Source organism: Mastacembelus armatus, chromosome 1 (assembly GCF_900324485.2).
Source record: "Mastacembelus armatus chromosome 1, fMasArm1.2, whole genome shotgun sequence".
NCBI lineage: Eukaryota > Metazoa > Chordata > Actinopteri > Synbranchiformes > Mastacembelidae > Mastacembelus > Mastacembelus armatus.
In genome coordinates, this window is record NC_046633.1 from 14,074,470 (window position 1) to 14,098,611 (window position 24,142).

Consider the following 24,142-nt stretch of genomic DNA (forward strand, 5'->3'; position numbering starts at 1 on the left):
TTTATCAGTCAGTGTATATATGTGGTGTCATGTTTACATCCATCTATCTGACTCTCCTGCCTTTTCTCGTCAGACACACATACACACCCACACACACAGAGTAAACATGGTATCTTTTAGTTTTAATCACAGAATATTTATATTTGCCAAGTAGCATGACATTTCTCAAGTGGGATTCATCAACCACATTTACAACAGACAGTATCATTTCATATGCATTGAAGCTGAAGGGCCACAATGGATTTATAAAGTAAGGGTAATAATAGTAATAATAATCAGTGGTTTCTCCCTCTTGCTCTACCTATGTGTCTGTCCTCCTGTCCTGCAGCTCAGATAACACTTCATTAATCTTTAGGCTACCCACTCCCTCTAGTGATGGACAAAGGCAATGCCTAAGGAGTAGCCAGCAGGCAGGCAGGCAGGCAGGCGGCAAATGAGGGACCACAGGAATGACAGGAAGAGTCAGCCTTCTTCTCTACAGGCTGGATGCCATTGCCAGAATGCCGGTGGGAAAAACAGCAGTGGATTGAGAGGAACACTTGTTTGATGAGAACACACACACACACACACAAACAAAAAAACAGTCGCTTCCGCATAAAAATGACTGACTGAGCACAAGCGATAATCTGTGTTCAGGAAAGTGCTAAGAGGCAGACTAGAAAGCAAAAAAAGCATAGAGGAACAGAGAGAGGACAAACACAAATACACACACAAACACACTTCATTAAACTGCTCTCCTCTGTGAAAAAGCATGTTTATTTGTATTTAAGTGGTGCAACATGATAATTACCTGGACTGGGTTTCTTCAAAGCTTCATGCTACTCTGTAGGTTCCCAACAAGGCCTAGTTTCCCTCAGTCCCTGTTCCCCTGATCCATCTCACTGATCTGGATGATGTAGCAATACCTTCACTTGTGGCCCTAGCTTGGCGAATATTAATAATAATACAGTCTCCACTTTCCTATTCCCTGCACTTATCAGTGGGATGTTGTCTATGAATGATAAACACTATGAGCAAGAAAACAACCAGGTCTTTGCTTTAATACCCCATTAGTTATTAGAACATGTTCATCTTATTAGATTGTGCCCATCTGTTCAGAACAGAGAAGTTAAGCCCAGTAAGCATCCAACTGAATGTATAGATACGTAATGACTGGAATAACTGCAGTCAAGCGCTGCAAATGAAAAGGTGAGTCAGAATTCAGTTAACTGAAATGAATAGGATTCATTAAATAAAGTTACTACAGAGCACTCTCCATGCAACAAATCACTGCTTCAGTTTGAGTGGTCTCATTTAAGTTCCATTATGTCTTTATACTGACATGTATAAAATCAGGTAGGGACTGGAATAAGATCTATCCCCTTCAAGATAATTGATACCACTGAAGTCTCGGCAGGCCACATGGTGAAAATGGGGCATTATTCATAATTCATTACATTTTATATAACTGGCTTACTTTTGAAGATTACACAATAACGTAGTCATTGTAAAATTAGAGAGCTGTGGTCAAAGCAAAGTACATAGGCATTGTTGTACTGAAGGTCCAGACATAATGAATGTTAGTGAATGTGTTTTGTCTGAGACATGAACAGTCTGTTGCAAAATTGCCAGTTTTTCACTGTGTGTGTTTAGTGGTGAATCCAAGGTGTTTCCAGAAAAAAAGATGATCTCACTGATGTTGGCATTTTACAGGTTTTCTCCATTTCTGTGGCCATAATTGTGTTAATCTCCCTGATGAAAAGGTCAGGCCTCAGCTAATGTACCTCCTATCATATTGTGACACCTCTGGGGCATTGTATGATAATTAAAAGGGCTTTGGCATATGTCTACTATCACTAACATGCTGTTTGAGTCAGTGGGGGGTAGGCGGAAGAAAAATAAATGCCACGGTATACAGGAATACATGCACCTGGAAAGAAAATGTAGCAAATGATTCATTGTTAGGTTGGATCTAATTCCAGTTTGTTAAGTTAAAGATGTATTTTTACATTTTTTATTTAATCCATTTTTGGTTAAATTCCAAATCTCGTTGCTAACTTAGCCAAAGTCTTTTTGCTAAAATAACCTCAGATGGCAAAAGGTATGACCATATAGTAAAAAAGGGTTGTAAATCAAAGCAAGTTTTAAACTTTACACAGAATTAAATGTTAGCTAATTTAACTTAATTTCAGCATTACCCTGCATTTAATATATTGTCACTGTCAAACATATTTATAAATGCAGAATTATTCTGTCTCCAAACCAGAAGAAAATACAACATCCAAAAATGTCTTACTGTGGCTGAACTGCAACCTGCCTTATTTTCACTCTAGCCTGAAGGTATCTGACACACCAGGAATCATACCGAGCGCCATTGATTGTAAAGGCCCACTATCAGTCTCTCTATGACAGGACTAGGGCACAACGGTGACTACCTTCACTGAGAATTATTGGGATTTAAGTGGTTTAAGCTTAACTTTGAGGGAGGTACTATACCAGGAGCTGCCATCTTTGAGTGACTAAATATACTTTTCATCAACAAATGGCTCAGCGATATGAGTGAATATTCAAGAGCCTTGCTTCATTACATCTACTAAAAAACGTTATAAAGCTTCACATTAAAAAAGAACAGGTCCTCATTGATGCTACCCTTTATGTTCTGCTCTCAGCACAACAAGCCACCCTGCAGAAAATCACTGGGCTGTTGACGCATGCAAAAAGAGGCTCGCAAGCTGGAGCACGTAAAAAGTGTCAGGCTAAGGGTATTTATTTAGTTACACGCCTGTTACCACTCATTACTCAACATTACTGTCTGTGTTCAGTACAACAAGACGCCATGAATTAAGCGCAGGAACAAATAGAGGAAGTGGGAAAACAAGTGATGGGGGCCAAAATGGGGCCACTTGGGAATGGCTTTATTACAGCAGCAAAAAAAAATAATAAAAATACTTGCTGTAGAGGTAAAAGTAGAGAAAACATCAACACATTCTTTTTTATTGTGTGGATGATGATATATTCATTTAGAGAATTTTTTTTTTCTTAGACTGTAGTAATTCCTCTTTTACTTGGCTGCGCAAACAAATTACACACTGAGGCAATGAATAAAAGTGGAATTTTTTGAGCTCTAGCTCTGATGCTTGTTTTGTCAATTAAATAAGTCAAAGCTGACAACTCTTAATTCACCATGCTTCATTAGGTTTTATGTGGTAGCGGCAGCTCACATCCATTAGTATAACATTAACACACACAGTATGTGTTTCTGTGCAAACACATATGGTACGCATAGACAAGTGCATACACATCCCTTACATTAATACACACAGCAATGCATGCTCACACACTTTATACCTCAAATTGTACAGTGTGAGGCAACTGCAGTTTATTTTCCACAATCTTTGCAGTTTTATATGGCTAACAGGTGTGAAACACATTGACAAACATCTCATCTAATCTCTACATTGAAACCAGACAGCAGCAGAAAGCAACAACTCTGTTCATTACCTAAATAAACCTGGCTACAGGTGGCAACAGTTTGTTGGATCCAGTTGCCCACTGTCAAAACTCCTTGAAAGCAATTATCAGCTGAAACAATATGCCGTAATGTATCAAATATCATCCATCCTTTCATCCATTAGCTATACTACTAGATGTTTGAGGAGGGACTGGGGCCAATCCCAGTTTACATTGGATGGGACATTCAAACTAGTGTGGCAATTTATTGTTTAATTCAAGATGGACAAGAAGCAAGCCTGTGCAACATATTCCATACAATACACAATAGCATGTGCTAAAATATAGTGCAAAAAGCACAGGCTAAGAGGAGAACTTATTAATATTACTGGTGCTTTCATAAGGTTATATTATATTCAGTAGATTTCATTGTCTGTTTCTGTAATAGTTAGCATGACTGCATGTCTTTATGTTGTGATCTCAATTATATGCCAGACTTGAGGTATTGGTGTCACCTCTATTCAATGACTACCCAAAGGGATTGTTAGTGCTACCTTTACCTTGACCTGTCTGTCATTGTGTAGTTAGCAGTATTTTTCACAGGATTATAAGAAGACACTCTACTTTGTGTTCCAGTGGAAGTGGTGATATCCATGACCACTCGCAGTCTCTGGTATAAGACAGTCTTATACAGTAGTAGTACCATACCTGTCAAGCAGTCTAAGTATTTATTAAATTTTTAAAAGAAGCTCAGCAAAGATAGTGGGTAAATACGCGACAGATACAGTGTTTGATAGAAATGTAATGCAGTTCACTCGTAAAGAAAGTGCAAACCTTGTGGGAGGGTAATGACTTATAGCTGGTTGAAGGATGATTTATTTAAAGGGCACTTTTTAAGCTGAGTTCCACGCCAGATGCTATGGAAAGTCAGAAATTCAGTCACGTACGGCAGCTGTTGGAGTATTTCGCACAGCTTGAGAGAGGTATTAACAGAAAATAGAAATCCAAAATCATGACCATCTATCTCCCGCCACCATCAATGAAAGATGCTTATACAATCTGTTTGGTAATGGAGGGATGTTTAAGCAGGTTATTACCATTAAAATCTAAATGGAAATAAAGAAGCAGACCTGATTGTTAAGTTAATGCAGCGTGGACCCATTTTACAGCCTCTTTTAATCTCTCATAGATAAACCAGTAGATCACTTTAATTAGACAATGTGTTAATTGACTGCAGGTCCTAGGGTGTGATGTGTCAACATTAGTCTCCATCAATGACAACCCCCTCCAGGCACAATGCCATTCACTCTGAGACTTGAGATGTAATACTGAGAATGACTGAGCAAATGTCTTCATGTACACATGTATGCATGCAACGTTATGTCTGCCTGCTTGCATGCAAAAAAAAAAAAAGTGTGGGTGGGTGTGATTTTGTAACTGTGACCTAATAAGCACATATCAATATGTAGGAGGGACAGAGCTTGCTCAAGGACACAGAGGAGGAGAAGGAAGAAAACTGAATGGAGGGTGAGGCGGAGAGCGAGGGAGAGACAGAGTATGAAACACAGCATGCAATCTATCGCATCACTGTGGTCTGACATTATGTGTTCATCGCCTGGCTGCTCTCCCCAGCTCCCCATCAACATTACAAGGTATCGTGCTTAGTTCAGAAAAAAGGTCAAAATGCAGCCTGCCTTGAGGACTTGAAAATCTAAAACTCAAAATTCAGCATTCTTTAAGTTGAAGCATAGGTAAGAGGAAGAGAATGAGAAGAAGATACACTAGTTTGGTAGGTGGCACTAGTTTGGTAGGTGGTACCACGCATTCTCTGGACATCCTAGATGGGGAAAAAGCATTTAGTAGATAGAAATGAAACTAAATTTAATTTGACACTGGGGTGTACCAATGTAGTAAACACATATAGAATTGCATACACACACGCATAATGTCAACACCATTGTAGTGCTGAACAGTATGATTACACTCAACTCTGTGAAGTCCTAACGAGGTGGCTTCCATCAGTGTTTCAGCCACAGTGGCAATCACACAGGAAAGATAATGAGGCCATTAGGTTTGGTGAATGCATCCTTAAAGCCTCTCAGTCGACTGGCTGGATCTCTACTACCTACGTGTTTATAGCTTGAAAGCTTCAAGCAGCTTGATGTGACCCGAGATCTGTGATGCGCTGCAGCAGCAGGTGTAATGCATTTGGATTGGATGGTTTCCTGAATGGTTCCCTTAATGTGTGTTCTTCTCATTCTCTTTCTCATACCTATTCTTTAAGGAATGCTGAATTTCGAGTTGTAAATTTCCAAGTCTCCAAGACAGGCTGCATTTTGACCTTTTGTGATGGGTGCTGCTAAGGATAGTTTTATTATCTGACACTTATAAGTGCATCCATTGACCTTTAACTGCAGTTATGAAATCCAGTCTAAAATTGTGCTGACCTAGTAAACTTCTGGCAAAAGGAAAGCACTTTTTGTGTATGCAGTCATAAGGGCTAGGTGTTTCTGTTCGCAGTATGTATTAGTTTGATTTTTTATGCTTAACTGTTTTTTTCTGGTTAAATTTCAAATGATGTGGTTAGTTATGTTGCCCCTCCCACACAAAATAAATAGGAATATTTATTCTGTGTGGCTAAAATCTGCAAGGGATCCAGAAATGAAAAATAACCTACCACACATTATGGGACTCACTCTAATCATGGAAATTAAAAGTTTTGTCATATTATGTCACCATTAGGTGACATCACATGCTTTTAAACTCACTGCATGGAATCAAGAGCACAAAAGTGAGCCACAGCCCAAGCCCACCTGTTCAGGAACCGAAGCCAGAAATTATGTTCTAGGGGCCAGTCAAGACACGTTCTCCATTCACGTTTTGTGGCACATGGTGTACTGCCACAACATCATTCTTCTAATGGTCGAAAAAACAAACAAACAAACAAAAAAAAAACCAAGCAACTGGAAACAAATTTGTAGACACTAATTAGAGCAGGGAAGTGGGAGGGAGGAGAGATCGAGGGATAAGAGAGTTAAGCCCCACTGGAAGTGTTGCATTATTTATGATATTCTGTTTTTTTCCCCTGCTCTCTTCCTCCAGAGCAGAGGGCCACCAGGGTAGTGGGAGAAGGAAGAAAAGAAATAATTTTATAATGTATTACCATCAGTAATTTAGGCTGAAGGTGAGCTGGGTTGATGGAAAGTGAGCAAGAACCAGACTCTACATCCTAAATCACTTTTTCTCACTGCAGAGACCAGCTCTGTTCTTGTTGGTGGTTCTCTGGCCTATTTCTACACTATGGATGGTGCATAATATGACCACAGTAAGTATTGAACTACAACATTTTTTGGAGGACGTCCAATTCTTTCAAAGCAACAATCATTTAACCTGTTTGGAAAGTGTCAGACATGAAAAATGTAAACACCATATTTGCTCTATCTTTAGCTTTTCAAGTCATAAACATGCCGCAATGTGTGTTTGCGTTTTTGCTATGTGACATTTTTAATTCTTCAAATACATCGTATCAGACTCTGCATGTGCTCCACCAGGTCTCAGAAGGGATTTGGGAATTTCAAACACACAGTCAGCTCCACTGATGACTTGCCAGATAGTATAACTGACCTGCCTCTGTGGGAATTCGCAAGACTTTAAAGACCACTCAAGTCAAGCCCATACTTGCACCATCTTTTTAATATCCCCCCTCAACAAATGGAGGACAACAAAGATGGCACCATGTGCCACATTCCATGAAAAAAAAAAAATCAAGGGATAAAAATGTGGCATTGATCAGCTTAAAAAGCTGCTATTCTATCTGTGATATCGACTGAATATGCTGGTATTTTAAAGGACCATACTCACTATCATTATGATATTAAGAGGAAGTCTCAATACAGCCTTAGTAGAGAGGAATGTTTCAAGCTCATACTGCAAAAGCTATGCATTTTTTGCTTAAGCTGTCAGTCATAATGCCATTATGCACATGACTGCAGAGACTGGGAGATACACAGCCTCAAAGATACTTTAGTAAAGAACTTGTCACTTTACTGTGGGGATGCTTCATGGAAATTATGCCCATGAAAATTATAAATGACAGTTGCTCTCAACACTGCTACCTCTACATTCCCAGCTAGTATAATATCAAAGGTTAAGGCATAACCTGCATAAGCCTGAGGCAGAGACAGGAAGACACATGCAAGACAGATGGAGTGAAAGAGTTGTACGGTGGCAAGGGCAGAGACTGTAAGTTCGAAAGGTGTATTAACCACCCTCCACAGTATCAAGTCTTCACAGAGGTAGTCACAGACTACCAGTTGGCTGGCATTTAAGGTTTTATTACAGTTTTATTACGGTTTTGTTTACGGTTATAATTTCAGCATTTGGACTGAAGGAGTTGGGTTAGGGTTGAGTAGGTAAGAATTTGGTATCTTGGTTAAAGGTCAGTGGAACAGGGCATATAATGGTCATCCATCCAAAAAGTTTGACTTTCCCACAAAAACAACAATTTTCTATCATTGTATCAACAAGATGTCCAAAGGACAAAGCAGGTCATATGTCAGTGCCGTTAAAACTGACCCACAGGCCTGTTATCTGCTCTGACACCATTATTTGGTTTTTCTTTAGCTACTAAAACTACAAGATGTAAACAACAATTTAGTTAAAGAAAGAACACAATAACATTTTAAAAAAATTAAAAAACTGCTTCATCAAGGTTGTGGAACAACATTAGAGGTCGATACTTGGTAAAGATTGGAAAGGTAAGACAGTCATTTTATGTCACGGTTTAAAAAAGTTCTTATTTAAGGTTAGGAAATGCCATTATAATATGCCTTATATTATTATTATTATGTCATTATAAAAGAAAGAACTACTTGACCAAGGCTAGGGAACAACTGCTGTCAGCTATATGGTTAAGGCTCAGTTTAAAGTTAAATGGAGCCTTCAATAATAGTTGGTAGGAAATTATGTGGAAACTGTCGTATCCAGTACTAATTTCAGATGCTTTGTACAGCCTGATGTCTTACACAGAGGTTTTGTGTGTGAATTAACAATTATATGAAGTCATGTCAACATGGACAGAGAGCAAAGAGAGAAATTAAAGTATTTTATATGCAACAGCTGTTTCCCCTGGGGTATTGTGGTTCTCTCTTAGCCAACAGGATGCCTTGGGTGGTTTTTAAGTGTGTGAACAAACAACCAGTGTTATTTTTCTGGTAAGGGCAATCTCTGTAGTTGCAGTCAGATGAAAAATTAAGGACCCTACAAAGTGTACAATGTGCAGTGAATAGACAGTCAAGTTTAAGGTGGCTGAAGCAAACTGGTCATCCATTGAAGTACCTAGTCAACCTGTTAGCCAGCCCCTTACTCTCGCTCTGCCTTAACTACTGCTGGAGTTAAGTTAGAGTTTAATCTGCCTGCCCTCCCACTCCATTCATCACCAGAACGAGCACCAATGGCTAGCAAAGATTAAGCAGCACATCTTCTCTCCTGAGGATTCTCTCAAAGCCTTTTTTTATGGCCAAGAGAAGAGAAAAGACTTTGAAATAGAGGCCTCAGTCATCAAGATAATTATTAAAGATTTAAAGCTGAGGGGCAGTGGCACACAATAACCTCCTCACCCAGCTCCATCTAGCACACACTCCTGCAGTTACACACACACACACGCACACGCACACACACACACACAAACATGTTCTTACAGTGCCTCAGTCTTCACTGTGGGTTAAAAACAAGTTCATGCACCATGTCATAATCAGCTCAGACAAGACTGAATATGTGGGATTTTTTTTTTTTCCAGATGGAATAAAGCGACTGAAGCAGCCACAACAACAAATTAAGCCTGTGAAACCAGAAAGAAGAGCCCATCAGCTCCCTGTGAGCTTCGTGGTTGTATAATAATAATAATAATATAATAACTTTGATTCATTTTGTCTCATTATTCTCTTCCTGTGAGGGTCCTCTTGTGTAAGAGGGACAGGAACTATTTAACATGAAAAATGGCCATGAATGTGGGCTGTATCCTTTCAGAGACCAGTAAGTGCCATTGCAAAAATTTACACATTATGGCACCAGGTTGCCTCTATCTTTGACCTGTACAGTTATGTTATGATTCTCGAAAGACTGCATGCTGCCCTCCTACACCCACAGGGCACCATGACCTAATAAGGTGCTGATTTCTATTATACTGTATACTTATATTTTCAGTGTCTAAAACTGATTATCTCATTGAGAATTTTACAGATGTTTGTTTGAGGAAAATGGCAAATAAACGGTTTGAAATAATGTTAATTGCTAAATTAAGAGCTTAGAATAAAACAAAATACATGTTTCCTCAATTTTTACAAAATCTTTCAGTGCTGTCATGATCCAATGTGGCATTTAATCCCTGAATCCACGTCATTACAAACCATTGTTTCAGAGAAGAAGACAATTCCTCCTTGGTGATAATGCAAATGGAGGTAAGACTGAATCTCCAAGTACTGAACACCCCCCTTTGGAAAGCGTATGGTAATACATCCAGCGATCACATCTTATTATTTACAATTTTAAGACAGTATCACACATCAGTGATGGTTACTGTGAGTTACAAAAATAAACAGGTCTTAAACAGCAAATACGAATTAATTCACTGTTTCAAGTGTTCATTTCAATAAAACCAAAAATTTAGAGGAAGCATGAGAAATTAATAATCAAATGAACTTAAATGCTTATTTGAGAATGAGCAATAATTTATGGGTCCCTCCATCCCAAATCAATTAATTTGGACGAAACACCACGCCATCTTAGGGGCGAATGAATCATGCATTAGCATATCTTAAATTCGCCTCAAATAAATCATAAATATTTTTCACACTAAGACTACAAATCAAGACAAACTAAATATTCAACTTAAAATGCACGATTCTCAGTCCATGCATTGATGGCGGCAAGTGACAAGGTAACGCAAAAAAAAGAAAAAAAAAAAGAAAGAAAAAGAAAAAAAGAAACGCTATAACAGTGAGAAGGTTTTGTGCGTAATTGCCGACAGAGTCAAAGGTCGCGGTCGAATACAGCTCGCAGTCACAGCACAAGTCTGACATTTAACAGGAACAGTACGCCGGTGCGCATCTGTAGCTACCAGTGCACCTGTTAACAGTGAACCACAACTCAGCGGCATGACAGAGCACAAAGTCTGTTCTGTGCGTCACGGAGTTTGTTCGCCGCTGAGCAATCACACGCTTAGAAAAGAGTTAATATGAAATGTGGGACAGTGAAAAGCAGCCGAATACGCGTAGGGAAACGCGTAATAAACCATGATTACTTACGCTGCTGTTTTGTCCTGACCAGTAGACCACCGCATGGTTATGCGCAGAGTCCCCCGTTAGAGAGAAAGTGCTGCTGGTGAGCTTGGGCTCAGCCTGTCGGGTACTTTCTCTCCCTTCGTCCCTGTTCCATCTGAACTCGGACCTGCCCTGCTTTTGTCCGTCTAACAACGAACCTCGATCCTCCGGAGCGGCCACTTCCAAGCCAGTCCGGCCGGTCCACCCGCTCTCGCTGAACTCGATAAACTCAGGACCGCTTCTCTTCGCCCTCTGGAGCGCAGCATCGTCGCTCATCTCGGGCTCCGTGTCCCTGCGACTGCCGCGTTTACTTTCTTCACTGAACTCCAGTGTATCTTCCTTTATATTAACTCCATTCAAACTGTTATCTTGAGAGAACAAAAGAACATCCTCGACAGGAACGCCTGTCTCGTGGTCTTCGGCCACTCCAGTATTTTGGAACCTGAGTTCCCGAAACTCTACTCGGATGTTTTTTAGGGTGCCCGGTTCCACTGCCTGGTCAGTGCGCATTACCAGCCTTAATTCCTCCTGATTAAGTTGAAGTGGCGACGGGCAAGATGCGCAAGTTATCTCCGCGTTGGCATTTTGTAGGGTATGAGCGGCTATCATCACCCAGATACCCAAACATAAGTGCAGACCTGGGCAGAAGCCAGCCCAAGTCTCCATCGCTGACAGAGATTGGGGTGGGGGGGGTGAAGGACCGTTGGAGACCTTATCCGACGCCTTAACTCCCTTCTCTCAGGCCGATATGAAATAACTAACACCTCGATTGTCCGTTTGATTTCGAAAAGTGCTCTTCAGCGAAACTGTTCACGTCCAAGGATCTTTGCTCGGGAAAGCCACCACACAGGAGGGAGGAGCTGTATAGCAGCCAGCTGCCGAGTGTGCGCCCGGAAGAGACAGTGAGAGAGAGAGAGAAAGAGAGAGAGAGAGAGAGTGGGAGAGAGAGAGAGAGAGAGAGAAAGGAGCTGTCCGTGGTTCTGATTATTTTCCTGTTCAAACCGTTTAGATCCTTGTCGTGCAAAATAATCTGCATATCACACACATCACACCAGGATCTACAATCAACTTAGAAAAAACATTGCAATATATTACTACTTATTACATATGGCATTTTCTTCTTTATGTTGTTCAGTTGTATCTTCCTGGATTTACAGAATTAGTTATACCAAAAAGTCATGTCAATGAGCAATGCAATCTTAAACTAGATATGTAAATCTATGTGATGCCACAGCGCTTTTCTGAATGAGACTTCTGTCCTTTGTGTTATTTCTTGTGTAAAACATTCTTGCCAAGGAAAAACTATCTCCCCTTGACTTGGACACAGTGTTTTGTGCAGAGGTTGAACCATCACCGGAGATGAAGAGGTGAGGTGAGTAGTTACAGCGGTTAGCATGCCTAAACCTGGCTTTGATTACCAATCAACACATAAGTAAAGCCGATGAATACATCTGAAAATTGAACACGTCTAAAACTCACAGGCTATTGATATTATTATTTTACAAACAGAATAGAATTACATTGCCTGTATCGCTGATTTATAACCAGAAGACGCCAACGTGGCAATAAAAATGATATATTCACTGTGGAAAGCTTTACCAAAAAACATGCGCAATCGCAGTGCAGGGCCCCTCGAGCCAGCAACCAGCAGCCATCACCGGTCAATTAACTTATACAGTACTTATCGTTTGTGACACTGTTGTATGCCTACAGGCTGCCAATCTCCCTCGCATACTAAGCTCGGCGTAGTGTGCAGAATAAGGCAGCAGCAGCTCGTTCTTGGCGAGGAGAGCCGGTCACTCTGATGGTATGGGGTAAAAGACGGCGCTGGCGCAAGTGGAACTGTTGGGGTGCGGAGGAAACGTGTTTTTGTGCGCGTGTGAGAAAACAACAGCGGGTGTATGTACAGTATGAGTGGGTAAATGTTTGTGTCTGCCTAATTGCGTCAGGGTTACTCATTAGCGATCTATGTTGTGTTCTTGTCTGTAAGCTGCACACAGGGAATACTCATAGGGGATTTTTAACAAATGTAATATTAACGTGCAAAACAGTTTTGTGGATTTCCAACTCCAACTGCAGAGCAACCAGGCACAGTGCTGCGTAAAATATAGAGTGGGTGGGAATAAATGCAGCATTGTTATAAAGAGCAATCTAACTCCCTGGCAAAAAGGTAACCTTCCCCTAAAGGTTCAAATTTGGAACGAGGGGCAGGGCGGTGTCAGTGAAAGAGGAGAACAGAGTCAGTGAAAGAGGAGATAAGAGGAGATGTGAAGTCCTGAATGCAACAAGACATGTCAGAATGGTTAGTTAACATTTTGTTTTACCGTGTTTGATATTATTTCATGATTGTGTACTGAATAGAAATGGGAGTAGGGCATCATTAGACAGTAACCACTAGTTTGTCTATTGTCTTTGTGAGTACAGAGTGAATAAACAATGTAACGTTGTAGTGGCTTTTGCTCAAAGATAGCAACACTATGCATAGAAGATGGATGATTTTCCTATTTAGTATTGCTAGTTAGTGTTAGTGTTTCAACACATCCATTAATCTGCCAGTTGTAAAGAGATAATGCATTTCAAAGTGTAACGTGAATATTTGACACTGTGCTTTTTCATTGTCATCACGTTTTATTCTCTTGATATTAAAGTCAAAGCATGTAAATATGGTTTATACTTTATCATAGTGTACAATTTTCTCCCTATGTGCCAAGGCAGACGTTGAAATATTGCTACACACCACAGGTGTGTTTGGTTATTAGTTACACATTTTACTGTCTGGGTAATACTGTCTTTAAACTTATCTTTTCCTAACTAGGTGACAAAAACAGCTGAACAGCTTCCCAACCTACCATCACGGTGAGCACCTGGGGCTGACACATGTGTTTGAATGTGTCATAGAAGGCATTTGAAATTTATCAGGCAGACTATGACTCTTTGATAGGCTGTTATAACCAATGCTCTGGAAACTATATTATTAAAAGTAATGTTTTAATAATTTATGAGTGACATAAAAAATGTTTAGTTATATATAACAAAGTTGAATGAATATGATGGGCTGCCTCACAAACTGTGCACAAATACTTAAAATACTATACTATTCATAGGATGCAGGATCTGAGTGGTCATTTATGCCTGTGGTTCTATGCAAACAGTTGGGGTTTGCTGATGCACAAGGCAACCACTAGTTGACTGATATTCTCCATATAGGTTGCCGAATCCATCAACACTTTCTCGAATATGGTTTTCATCAGATTGTCCAGACAAAACATCACAGAAGAGAAAGAAAAAATGTTATTTGATGCTTTTGCAACACGATAGATTAAGAAAACATATTTACATTAATTACATTTGTAAATGACATGATGTGATATGTTTTCTATTTTGAATTTACAGTTCTGGCATGGTTGCTTAAGTAATGGGCTGTTTTTGCACTTTTCTTTTCTTTCTCTGAATATAACAGTATTGATGTGCAATACCTCCAAAGTAATACATATTTTTTTAACAATACATGCCTCTTATACTGGCCCTTGGTTTTCACTGGTATGGCGATGCACTGCCCTTCCTTGCCTTGGGAAGTATGGTATGCTGTGATCTGCTGACCTCCTACAGGTGTGAGGTTTCTCACCAGGACATGGTCATCTAGCTCAAGGGCACCACCCATGAGCGCTGATTGTTGTTTTTCTGTCCTCTCTGTGCACCTTTCTTCATATTTTGTATTGCACTTGTGTATCTTGGATGGGAACCCAAAACACATAATGAAATCATCAGTTTTGTAGCTGTGATCTTCCCAGATTTGTAATTTGTTGCATATGCCTGTGTGTGGAAATCATCTCAAATAGTGCAGATGTCTCAGTGCTCTGGATAGGTGTTGTGGTTATTCTGTTAGTTTTTTTTTCTTTTATCCAGTGCCACATCTGTCTAACATAGTGTTCCATTTCCTGTCTCATCTTAGGCCAGAAGAAGTGTTCCCGAACAAGAACCACCATTCGATTGGCTCCTAAGTGACCCGTCTTCTCGTGTACGTGTTTGTAGACACAATGGGCCTCAGGGACTAAGGAACAACCAGTTGTTTCCCTGTCATGGTCTCTCTTGTGAGGATGCCTTCTCCATTAATCTGCAGATGGGACCATTCTCTGACAAGCTGTCTGTGCCTCATTCTTGCAACTTATCTTTATGTTTAAAGTGTACATGTGTTCTCTTCAGGTCCAATACTCTGCTTATGGCCAAGTTTGCATTTTGGGCAACTCTAATGTCTTCCAATGCAAAATGCTGAATTGGCTCTGCGATACCACACTCCTCTGGCAGTGCTTCTGTATTACAGGTGACACACATTCAATTAACATCTCCTGTTCTATCTCTCTCCAGAGCTTTCCCAATGCATTTTTTTTTTGTCAGATTCCACGCCCTGCTTCCCGTGAGATACTTTTATTTTTTGATCATTTTTTAGTTCCCAGTATGTTTGTGTTGTAATTTATCCTTGATTACTTTTACTTTTGTCTCTTTCCTTGTGTGTGTGTGTGTATGTGTGCTGGGGAGGCAGAAAGGTGATGAGCCACAACAGATGAAGGAGCAGTTTATAAATATATGAGACAGCTCCCTTCTACACTTTGTTGCAAGATTGTACTTAACCTTTCCTGCCTTGGGTTCATCTACGGGATCCTCGAGCTCCCTCCTGTGTCTACTGTGTTTTTTAGTCTAAAGGAGAATATTAAGTACTTCTAAGTTTCCATCGTAGCTGTCTTGTGTTGTGTTTATTAACCACTTTCTGTTAAAATAAAGACTCTTATCTGCTAACTTAAGTCCAGCTCTAAATCCATTACACCAAATGTGGCATCCATGGCTATGGCATGATCTCTTCAATGGCCTTTGGTCTCCATGTCAAGAAATCTGCATCTTTGTTGGCTGTTCCAGGTCTGAATTTGAACCTATAATCTGCCAACTCTAACAGCCAGCAGTGTCCAATTGCATTGTGTTTTGCTGACTTGGTGACATATGTCAGGGAATTATTGCCCCATTTTAGTGGCAGGAACTGGTTTGTGAGCCAGGAGGGGATGTCTACTTTGCTTTGCTGAGAAGCCGCAAAGATGTTTGTCTGTCCTGGAGAAGTCTGTTATATAGGTTTTAAAGTAACTGAGAAAGCTGTCTCATTTCTCGCACAGTAGTGGGTGTCTCATGCTTTCGTGCTTGAACTGTTTCCACCTCTTCTGGGTTCATTTGTTTTCCATCTGCAGGGATTACTCAACCCACATAACAGACCTCTCTTTTGAAAAAAAAAAAAAAAACAACCCTCATTTCTCCAGCCTTAATTTTATACCACACTCTCTTTGTGGTGGCAGTACCTGCTTCAAATTTTGGATGTGTTCAAAGTTGGGACTGAACACCAAGGCATCATCCTAACATACAAAATGTATCTTGGAAACCTCCCAATCATCCCTCCATGTAGTGGTGAAAAGTCATCAGTGCATTAGTAAGTCCAAATGGCATCCTGAATATCCTGGGGATATGAATGCTATGCAAGGTCTGCTGCTCTCACTCATGAATGATAATAAGCCTTCCCCTGGTCCAACACTGTGAACCAGGAGTTGCCTTCCAGGTTCTCCAGGATTTCCTGTATCCTTGGAATGGGATGTCAGGCAGTGTTTTCCCTTTCAGCAGCCTGTAATCGATGCACAGGTGGGGACTCCCGTCCTTCTTTCTGACGCATACGACCAGTAAGGAATATGAAGAGCAGGATTTCTGAATTCAACCTCAGTCCTGAAGGTGTGTTTTTACTTCCTGGTAGAGATGATTGCATTGTATATTCTTTGTACAGACAAATTGTCTTTTAACTGAATATCCATCTCCAGATATTTAATGCACCCTGTATCCTAATCATCCTTTGCAAAAACATCAGATTCCTCACTGAGCATCTGCTGTATCTGTTGCTGCTGGTCATCTGACAGATGGCCCATGTCCACGGTAGGTCCCAGAGCTCAGCCTGTGACAATGGATTGGACTGCTGCGCAGGTTAGGCGACACTGTTGTCTGAGTTTACAGACTCTCCATAGGCTATGTATTCAAAGGGTAGGTGGTATCAAAAAAACGACTGCGCAGCATGTGATGGTGGTTTCAAAAGTCACCTCTATATTAATATAGTCTTCTGGAGGTAGCTGAATTAATTGTTCTCTTATAATTAGGCCTGTTGGCGATGGTGCTTCATGGATCGGCTCCAATACTACATGTGGTATACTCAACACCTACTTATTTAGCAGGCTGCACTGCACTGCCATCACTTTGTTCTTACGGATGGTTACTGGCAATCTGCCAGCTCTGGCTATGCTTGGTTAACTTAGAGGCATTTGTTTCTTTAGAACAGAGAGAACCGCTCTTGCAGTTTTGCATCCTATTTCTAGTTCTGAGCACAGTCTGTTTACCATGTGTCGTTTGTCAGTGCTAGTTCTTCAATCACACTAAAGCCAGTGATGGGACATTCAATGTCAATGCTGGCCACCAGGATTGGGACCAGGACAGGTCCCCTTCCTCAAGCAGCTCCCACACTGGTCTCACCTCGACTTCTGGCATGTATTCCCTTTTCCAGTTTGTTCCTACTATCGATAACTGTGAACTGGTGTCTTATAATATCTTGGTGTCAATTCCCCCTAAAGAGACTTGAACTAAACATCTCTTCCGAGTTCAAAATGCTTGTTTAAACTTATAAAGCTGTGCATAAATTAGCTCTTTCTTATGTTTGTGATTTAGTTACCCCTTATATGCATTCCCATCCTCTTCGCTCTGCCAATTCTCTTCTTATCAGCCCCACTCTAGATTAAAAACTGTGGGACAGAGAGCCTTCTCTCATGCTACTCCAAGGTTATGGAAAGTGCTTCCTTTGAATGTTCAAAGTGCTCCTACACTAAGTATTTTTAAGAAACCGTTGAAAACTCACCTTTTTAAAATTGCTCATCATGATTAAGCTGTTAACTAGGATTTTGATCTGATTTGTATCATTGTATCTTCTTCTTCTCCTTCCGGCTGCTCCCTTCAGGGGTTGCCACAGCAAATCATCTGCCTCCATTTTACCCTCCTCACCCACACCAACTATCCTCATGTCATCCTTCACTACAACCAAGAACCTCCTCTTTGGTCTTCCTTTAGGCCTCCTTCCTGGCAGCTCTAACTTCAGCATCCTTTTACCAATATATTCACTGTCCCTCCTCTGAACATGTCCAAACCATCTTAATCTGGCTTCCCTGGCTTTTTCTCCAAAACATCTAACATGAGCTGTCCCTCTGATGTACTCATCCTGATCTTATCCATCCTCGTCACTCACAGAGAGAACCTCAACATCTTCAGCTCTGCTACCTCCAGCTCTGCCTCCTGTCTTTTTCTCAGTGCCACTGTCTCTAAACCATACAACATTGTTTCTACTTACATACTACTTTCCACTCTTCATCTTCTTCAACACCTTCCTCACTTCATCCTTACTGATCTTTGCTACTTCCTGCTCCACAACAGTCACCTCTTCTACTCTCTGCTCTCTATAACATTTTCCTCATTCATCAACTCTTCAAAGTATTCCTTCCATCTTCGCATCACACTTGTGGCAACCCGCTGCACATTCTTCCCATCTCTGTCTCTCTGCCTTGCCAACCTGTACAAATCCACCTCTCCCTCCTTAGTGTCCAACCTATCATACAAATCCTCATATGCCCTTTGTTTGGCCTTTGCCACCTCTACCTTCACTTTACGCTGCATCTCCCTGTACTCCTGTCTGTTCTCTTCTGTCCTCTCAGTGTCCCACTTCTTCTTAGTTAACCTTTTCCTCTTAACACACTCCTGAACCTGCTCATTCCACCACAAAGTCTCCTTATCTGCTTTCCTTTTTACAGATGACACACCAAGTACCCTCTTACCGTTTCCCTGATCACTTTAGCTCTAGCTGTCCAGTCATCTGGAAGAACCTCCTGACCTCCCAAGAGCTTGTTTCAGCTACCCCCTGAAAGCCACACAACACTCTTCCTTTTTCAACTTCCACCACTTGGTCCTCTGCTCTGCCCTTGTCCTCTTCATCTTTCTCACCACCAGAGTCATCCTACCCACTGCCATCCTATGCTGTCTGGCTACACTCTCCCCAGCCACTACTTTGTCACTGATCTCTTTCAGGTTGTAACGTCTGCACAAGATGTAATCAACTTGTGTGCACCTGCCACCACCACTCTTATATGTCACCCTATGCCCCTCCCTTTTCTGGAAAAATGTGTTCACTACAGCCATTTCCATCCTTTTTGCGAAGTCTACCACATTCACCACCACTCCTTCTGCATTCCTGTCCTGTATACCGAACTTACCCATCACCTCTGTTTCCCTCACCAACATGTCCGCTGAAGTCTGCCCCAGTCACCACTCTTTCACCACTAGGGATACCCTGAATCACCTCATCCATCTCCCTCCAGAATTTCTCTTTCTCTTCTAACATAGTGGGGCATAACCACTGACAACATTCAACATCACACCTTCAACTTCCAGCTTCATACTCATCACCCTATCTGACACTCTCTTCACCTCCAGAACATTCCTAGCAAAATCCTCCTTCAGGATAACTCCTACTCCATTCCTCTTTCCATCCACACCATGATAAAATAGCTTGAACCCTGCCGGAGGTCAATGATCGACTTTGTAGTTGTTGACAGGTACTGTCGGGCCAAGCATGCTGCAGCCCAAACTTGGGTATGGGAGGAGTTTGGTGAGGCCATGGAGAAGGACTAACGGTCGTCCCCAAAGAGATTCTGGCAAACCATCTGGCGCCTCAGGAGGGGGATGCAGTGCACTGCCAACACTTTTTACAGTGGAGGTGGGGAGCTGCTGACCTTGACTGGGGATATTGTCAGATGGTGGAAAGAATACTTCGAGGATCTCCTCAACCCTGCCGACACGTCTTCCGTAAAGGAAGCAGGGGCTGGGGATTCGGAGGCTGATCCATCCATTACCCATGCCAAGGTCACTGAGGTAGTTCGGGAGCTCCTCAGTGGCAAAGCACTGGGGGTGGATGGGATCCGCCCCGAGTACCTCAAGTCTCTGGATGTTGTTGGGTTGTCATGGCTGACATGCCTGTGCACGCCTTTGTGGACTTGGAGAAGGCATTCGACCCGGTCCCTCGTGACATCCTGTGGGAGGTGCTCCAGGAGTATGGGGTCCGGGGCCCTTTGCTAAGGGCTATCCGGTCTCTGTACAAATGGAGCAGGAGCTGGGTTTGCATTGCCAGCAGTGAGTCAGACCTGTTCCCAGTGCATGTTGGACTCCGGCAGGGCTGCCCTTTGTTCATTATTTTTATGGACAGAAATTCTAGGCACAGCCAGGGGCCGGAGGGAGTCCAGTTCAGGGACCACAGGATTTCATCTCTGCTTTTTGCAGATGATGTTGTCCTGTTGGCTCCATCGAGCCAGCACCTCCAGCGTGTGTTGGGGCGGTTTGCAACCGAGTGTGAAGTGGCTGGTATGATAATCAGCACCTCTAAGTCCGAGGCCGTGGGTCTCAAGTATCTTGGGGTCTTGTTGATGAGTGAGGGAAGGACGGAACGCGAGATTGACAGACGGATTGGGGCATCAGCAGCAGTACCGGTCCGTCGTGGTGAAGAAGGAGCTGAGCTGAAATCTGAAGCTCTCGATTTACCAGTCAATTTACGTTCCTACTCTCACCTATGGTCATGAGCTTTGGGTTGTGACCAAAAGGACAAGGTCTCGGATACAAGCGGCTGAAATGAGCTTCCTCTGCAGGGTGGCCGAGCGCTCCCTTAGAGATAGGGTGCGGACCTCGGCCACCCGGGAGGAGCTCCGAGTAGAGCCACTGCTCCTCCACATCGAGAGGAGCCAGCTGAGGTGGCGGAGGCATCCGGAACAGATGCCTCCCAGTGGGAGGAAGCCCTGGGGAAGACCCAGGACAGGCTGGAGGGACTATGTCTCTCGGCTGGCCTGGGAATGCCTCGGTGTCCCCCCGGGAGAGCTGCAGGAAGTGTCCAGGGATGGATGGATGGACTGTGGTTGATACATTTGGTATGGCTGTTCACTCACTCTCACTGGTTGAGGGTTGGGGATCTGTTTGAGATTTGCAATTTGAATTCTGAGGTTCTAATAGCTTTGCATATGGCTTTGTTACTTGATCAAATTTTTCCATTAATGTATCATGTTTGTTCATCTCACCATGTTTGTTCTTATTGTGTGGCGTGTGCTTATAGCTTTCCTTATTCACGTCCTCATTTTCCTTGATCATCTTTGATTTTGATGTAGTTGACAACTTGTTCTTTCTTTCCATTTCCAGGTTCTATGCAGCAGTCATTTTCGCCAAAAGAACTTCATCTTTAACTTTCGGATCTTGTAGGTATGGCTTTATGTCTGCACGAACGAATCATGGAGGCCAGTGATTACTGTTTGAAGGTACTGATTTTGGATTAGCTCAGAGTTGCATTTCAAACTAGACCTGGCTTTTTCTGATACAAAGACAATTTGTTGTCTCAGATCCATGACTTGCACCAGTGAGCATGAGGGGAGCTCCATAGCATCCATCTCAATTTCATTTCACAATATCTGCCTGTAGTGTCTTATCAATTCTGCTTTCAAGATAACTATTCAGTTTTGTCCCTGCTGCTATTGCTTGAATGACAGCTTCAGCAACTTCTCCCTCATCATATCCTTGTTTCTAATGCCTGTTGAATTGTGTTTCCAGACTGGTTTATGCTAATTTATCCTTTTGATTTGGCTCTTTAATTTGTCAAATTATTTTAAAATCTCTTCTGTACAGTGGATGGGCAAATGCAACACTGACTAGCAACAGCAACTTTTTTTGTTCATTGGAGTTACTGGGTGATTGTTTTCATCCACAGTGTGATGATCTCACGTGGTGATGTGATTTAGATGGACTGGATTGTGCTTGCCAAACCTCATATTCTTGGATTTTGAGTATTTGGATTCAGAGTGATTATTGGGTTATTGGATTAGTTGCCTTGATTTATGTTAGTGTTGAACTTGCTTTTCGGATTGAAGACCGCTGGATATATGAACTGTGTTTTGGACTGAGTTTACAAGCTTATTTGCCTACTGCCCTAATCCTCACTGGCAAATACTCACTCATCGCAGGATGCCATTTTCACAATCCAGCCACTTCGCCAGGTACTGATAGTGGCTGCTCTCCTTGCATTGAAAAAAAATCTGCAACTGTGGTGGCAGGGTGTGATCGCTGCTAGGCTGCAGGAGCTATGGAGCAGCGGCCGGAGGAACGGCGGTCAAGTGGGGAGATTGGCCAGAGCTGAAATAAATTATGATCTGCCTCTCCCTATATAGGAGTAGCATGCCTAGTCGAGGGGGGAAGAATGAGCAAAAACCAGAAGCAACACAACAACAACTGAGAGAAACTAAGACATGCTGGAAAGCTGGTCTGGACACTGAAATAAAGAGTGTCCGAGAATTCCAAATCCGTGTGCGTGTGTGTGATTGGCATTGCGGGGAAAACCACATCTAGTAGCAGACACTGATATCAACACTTGATAAAATATCTCAGCAACAGCATACATGTGTGTCCACACTGGGTGGAGATGTGCACATTTAGCACACACCACGCAGCATCAACTTCTTCTGTTGTGACACTGTGGTGCTCTAGCCCACAGCAATCAAGTAGCTGGTGGACAGTTTCTGTAGTGAAACATATCTGCAACAAAAACAGCAAGGACCGTTAAGAGGCTCCAAGGAGAGCAGCAACTGCCAAATAACTATAAAGACTAAGGCGAGTCCTGAGAAGTCAGCTGTACTGGAAGAACAAGGTCCAGGTTATCAACATCTGCACCATTCTAGTCACCAGGTATAATAATCTGGGCATAAGAGGAGGTAGAGGCCACTGACTTGAACACAAGGAAGGTCCTCACAATGCACAGAGGGTTTCACCCCAAATCCAGCATCCTGAAACTGTACACTAAGCAGAAGGAAGGAAGCTGATAACTAGTGAGCATTTGAGCCACTAGCTAAGATGAAACAGCAAAGATCCATGATCACATCAGGAAGATGTCCCCAGGAGCCCCAAGAGCACTTAGTAAAAACCAGCCGAAACCTAAGATGGTAGAAAAATAAGAGCAGAAACATCATGTAAGGAAAAACTCCACAGTGTGTAGCACTGGCAAAAGTGCCTAAAAAATCCTACAAGAGTCTGGACAAAGCAGGACTGAAAGAGAGCACAGAGGCACTAATCACAGCAGCACAGAAACAAGCTCATGTACAAGGTCAATGGAGGCTTGGGATCTACTACACCAGGCAGAACCACAACTGCAGGCTACAAAGAGGCCCAGCACATAACAGTGGGATGCAAGATTAGCTTTCGGGCTGAATTGAGATTTGCTCTTGTGCCTGTTAGAGGGAAATAATTGAGTACTGTGTAATGGAAGACAGTAGTACATTACCTTAGAGTTCATCTAATGTCATAATGGCCGTTTCTGGTTACAGATATCCACACACTATACTAATACAATCTAATCTTATACAGCACAGACACCTATGAAGGTGAATATCAGATTGAACTTGCAGTGACATACCCCTTTGCAAGACAAAACAATTATATTTGCCACACCACAGTTTACTTCCTCTATGTTGTCCAATATCCTGCACAATTAATATTAAAGTCTGCTTTAGGAGTAAATTATTAAACCTTATTATGCGGTAAGATAAAAACTTACCGCATCTGCAGACTTAGTAAATAATTATTTGACAAATATGCTTTAATTAGCTCACATTTTTGTATAAAGTATTATAAAATGTTACCATTCATAGTTGGGTGTGAAAGCTAATATAAGATCATTTTGACTTTTCTTGGATGTTGCTGTACTTTGTAGTGGTGACAATTGGTCCCACTAATTGTGTTGTTTACATTATGTTTTGTCAAAAAAACACTAAACACATGATTGGACAGTTTTGCTGGATAAACACTGAGTATAAAGTCATGAAAGTTGCATTAATCTAACCTGCCACATTTAAATAGAATATTGTCCCAAATGTGATATTCATCTCACCCTGTACAAGGCCATGCCCTCAATCCCATTTATACCAAGAAGACTATGTCCAAGGAGGTCATCACCCAAGAAACACCTTAAGCTTCCGATAGACACAGAGATAGAGACTGCATGCTAGGACTGAATTATTTAAGAGAGAGACATTTAATGAGATTTTAATGAAAGTGAATGAAACTTCTCATCTCTTGTAATGCTGCCATTCATCAATTACCATGGGTTACTAATGGAGTGGAAATTATTAATCCCTTTTAACGATAAATCAGATGGAATTTTTTAAATCAATCAACATCCAAGTAAGATGTATTTTGGTTTCTTGGAGGAGGACTTTATCAAAAATGAGCAGAGTAGATTTAATGTCGCAGGCATACTG

The 24,142-nt window shown here is 41.7% G+C and overlaps 1 protein-coding gene across 2 annotated transcripts in view; it reads right to left on the reverse strand.

Moving 5' to 3' along the window:
• sorcs3a (sortilin related VPS10 domain containing receptor 3a) overlaps nucleotides 1-11,414 on the reverse strand; it is a 197,720-nt gene extending 186,306 nt beyond the window's left edge. Inside the window, exons 1-2 of one of the 2 annotated variants that reach the window (XM_026303245.1) lie at nucleotides 11,151-11,414; nucleotides 10,734-11,024 (exon numbers count right to left, since the gene is read on the reverse strand). In XM_026303245.1, the coding sequence (XP_026159030.1) occupies nucleotides 10,734-11,024; nucleotides 11,151-11,414 (555 nt within the window). Of the gene's footprint in view, nucleotides 1-10,733 lie in introns of both variants that reach the window. The other variant, XM_026303244.1, reaches the window with a different exon arrangement.
• Between the last annotated feature and the right edge of the window lie 12,728 nt (nucleotides 11,415-24,142).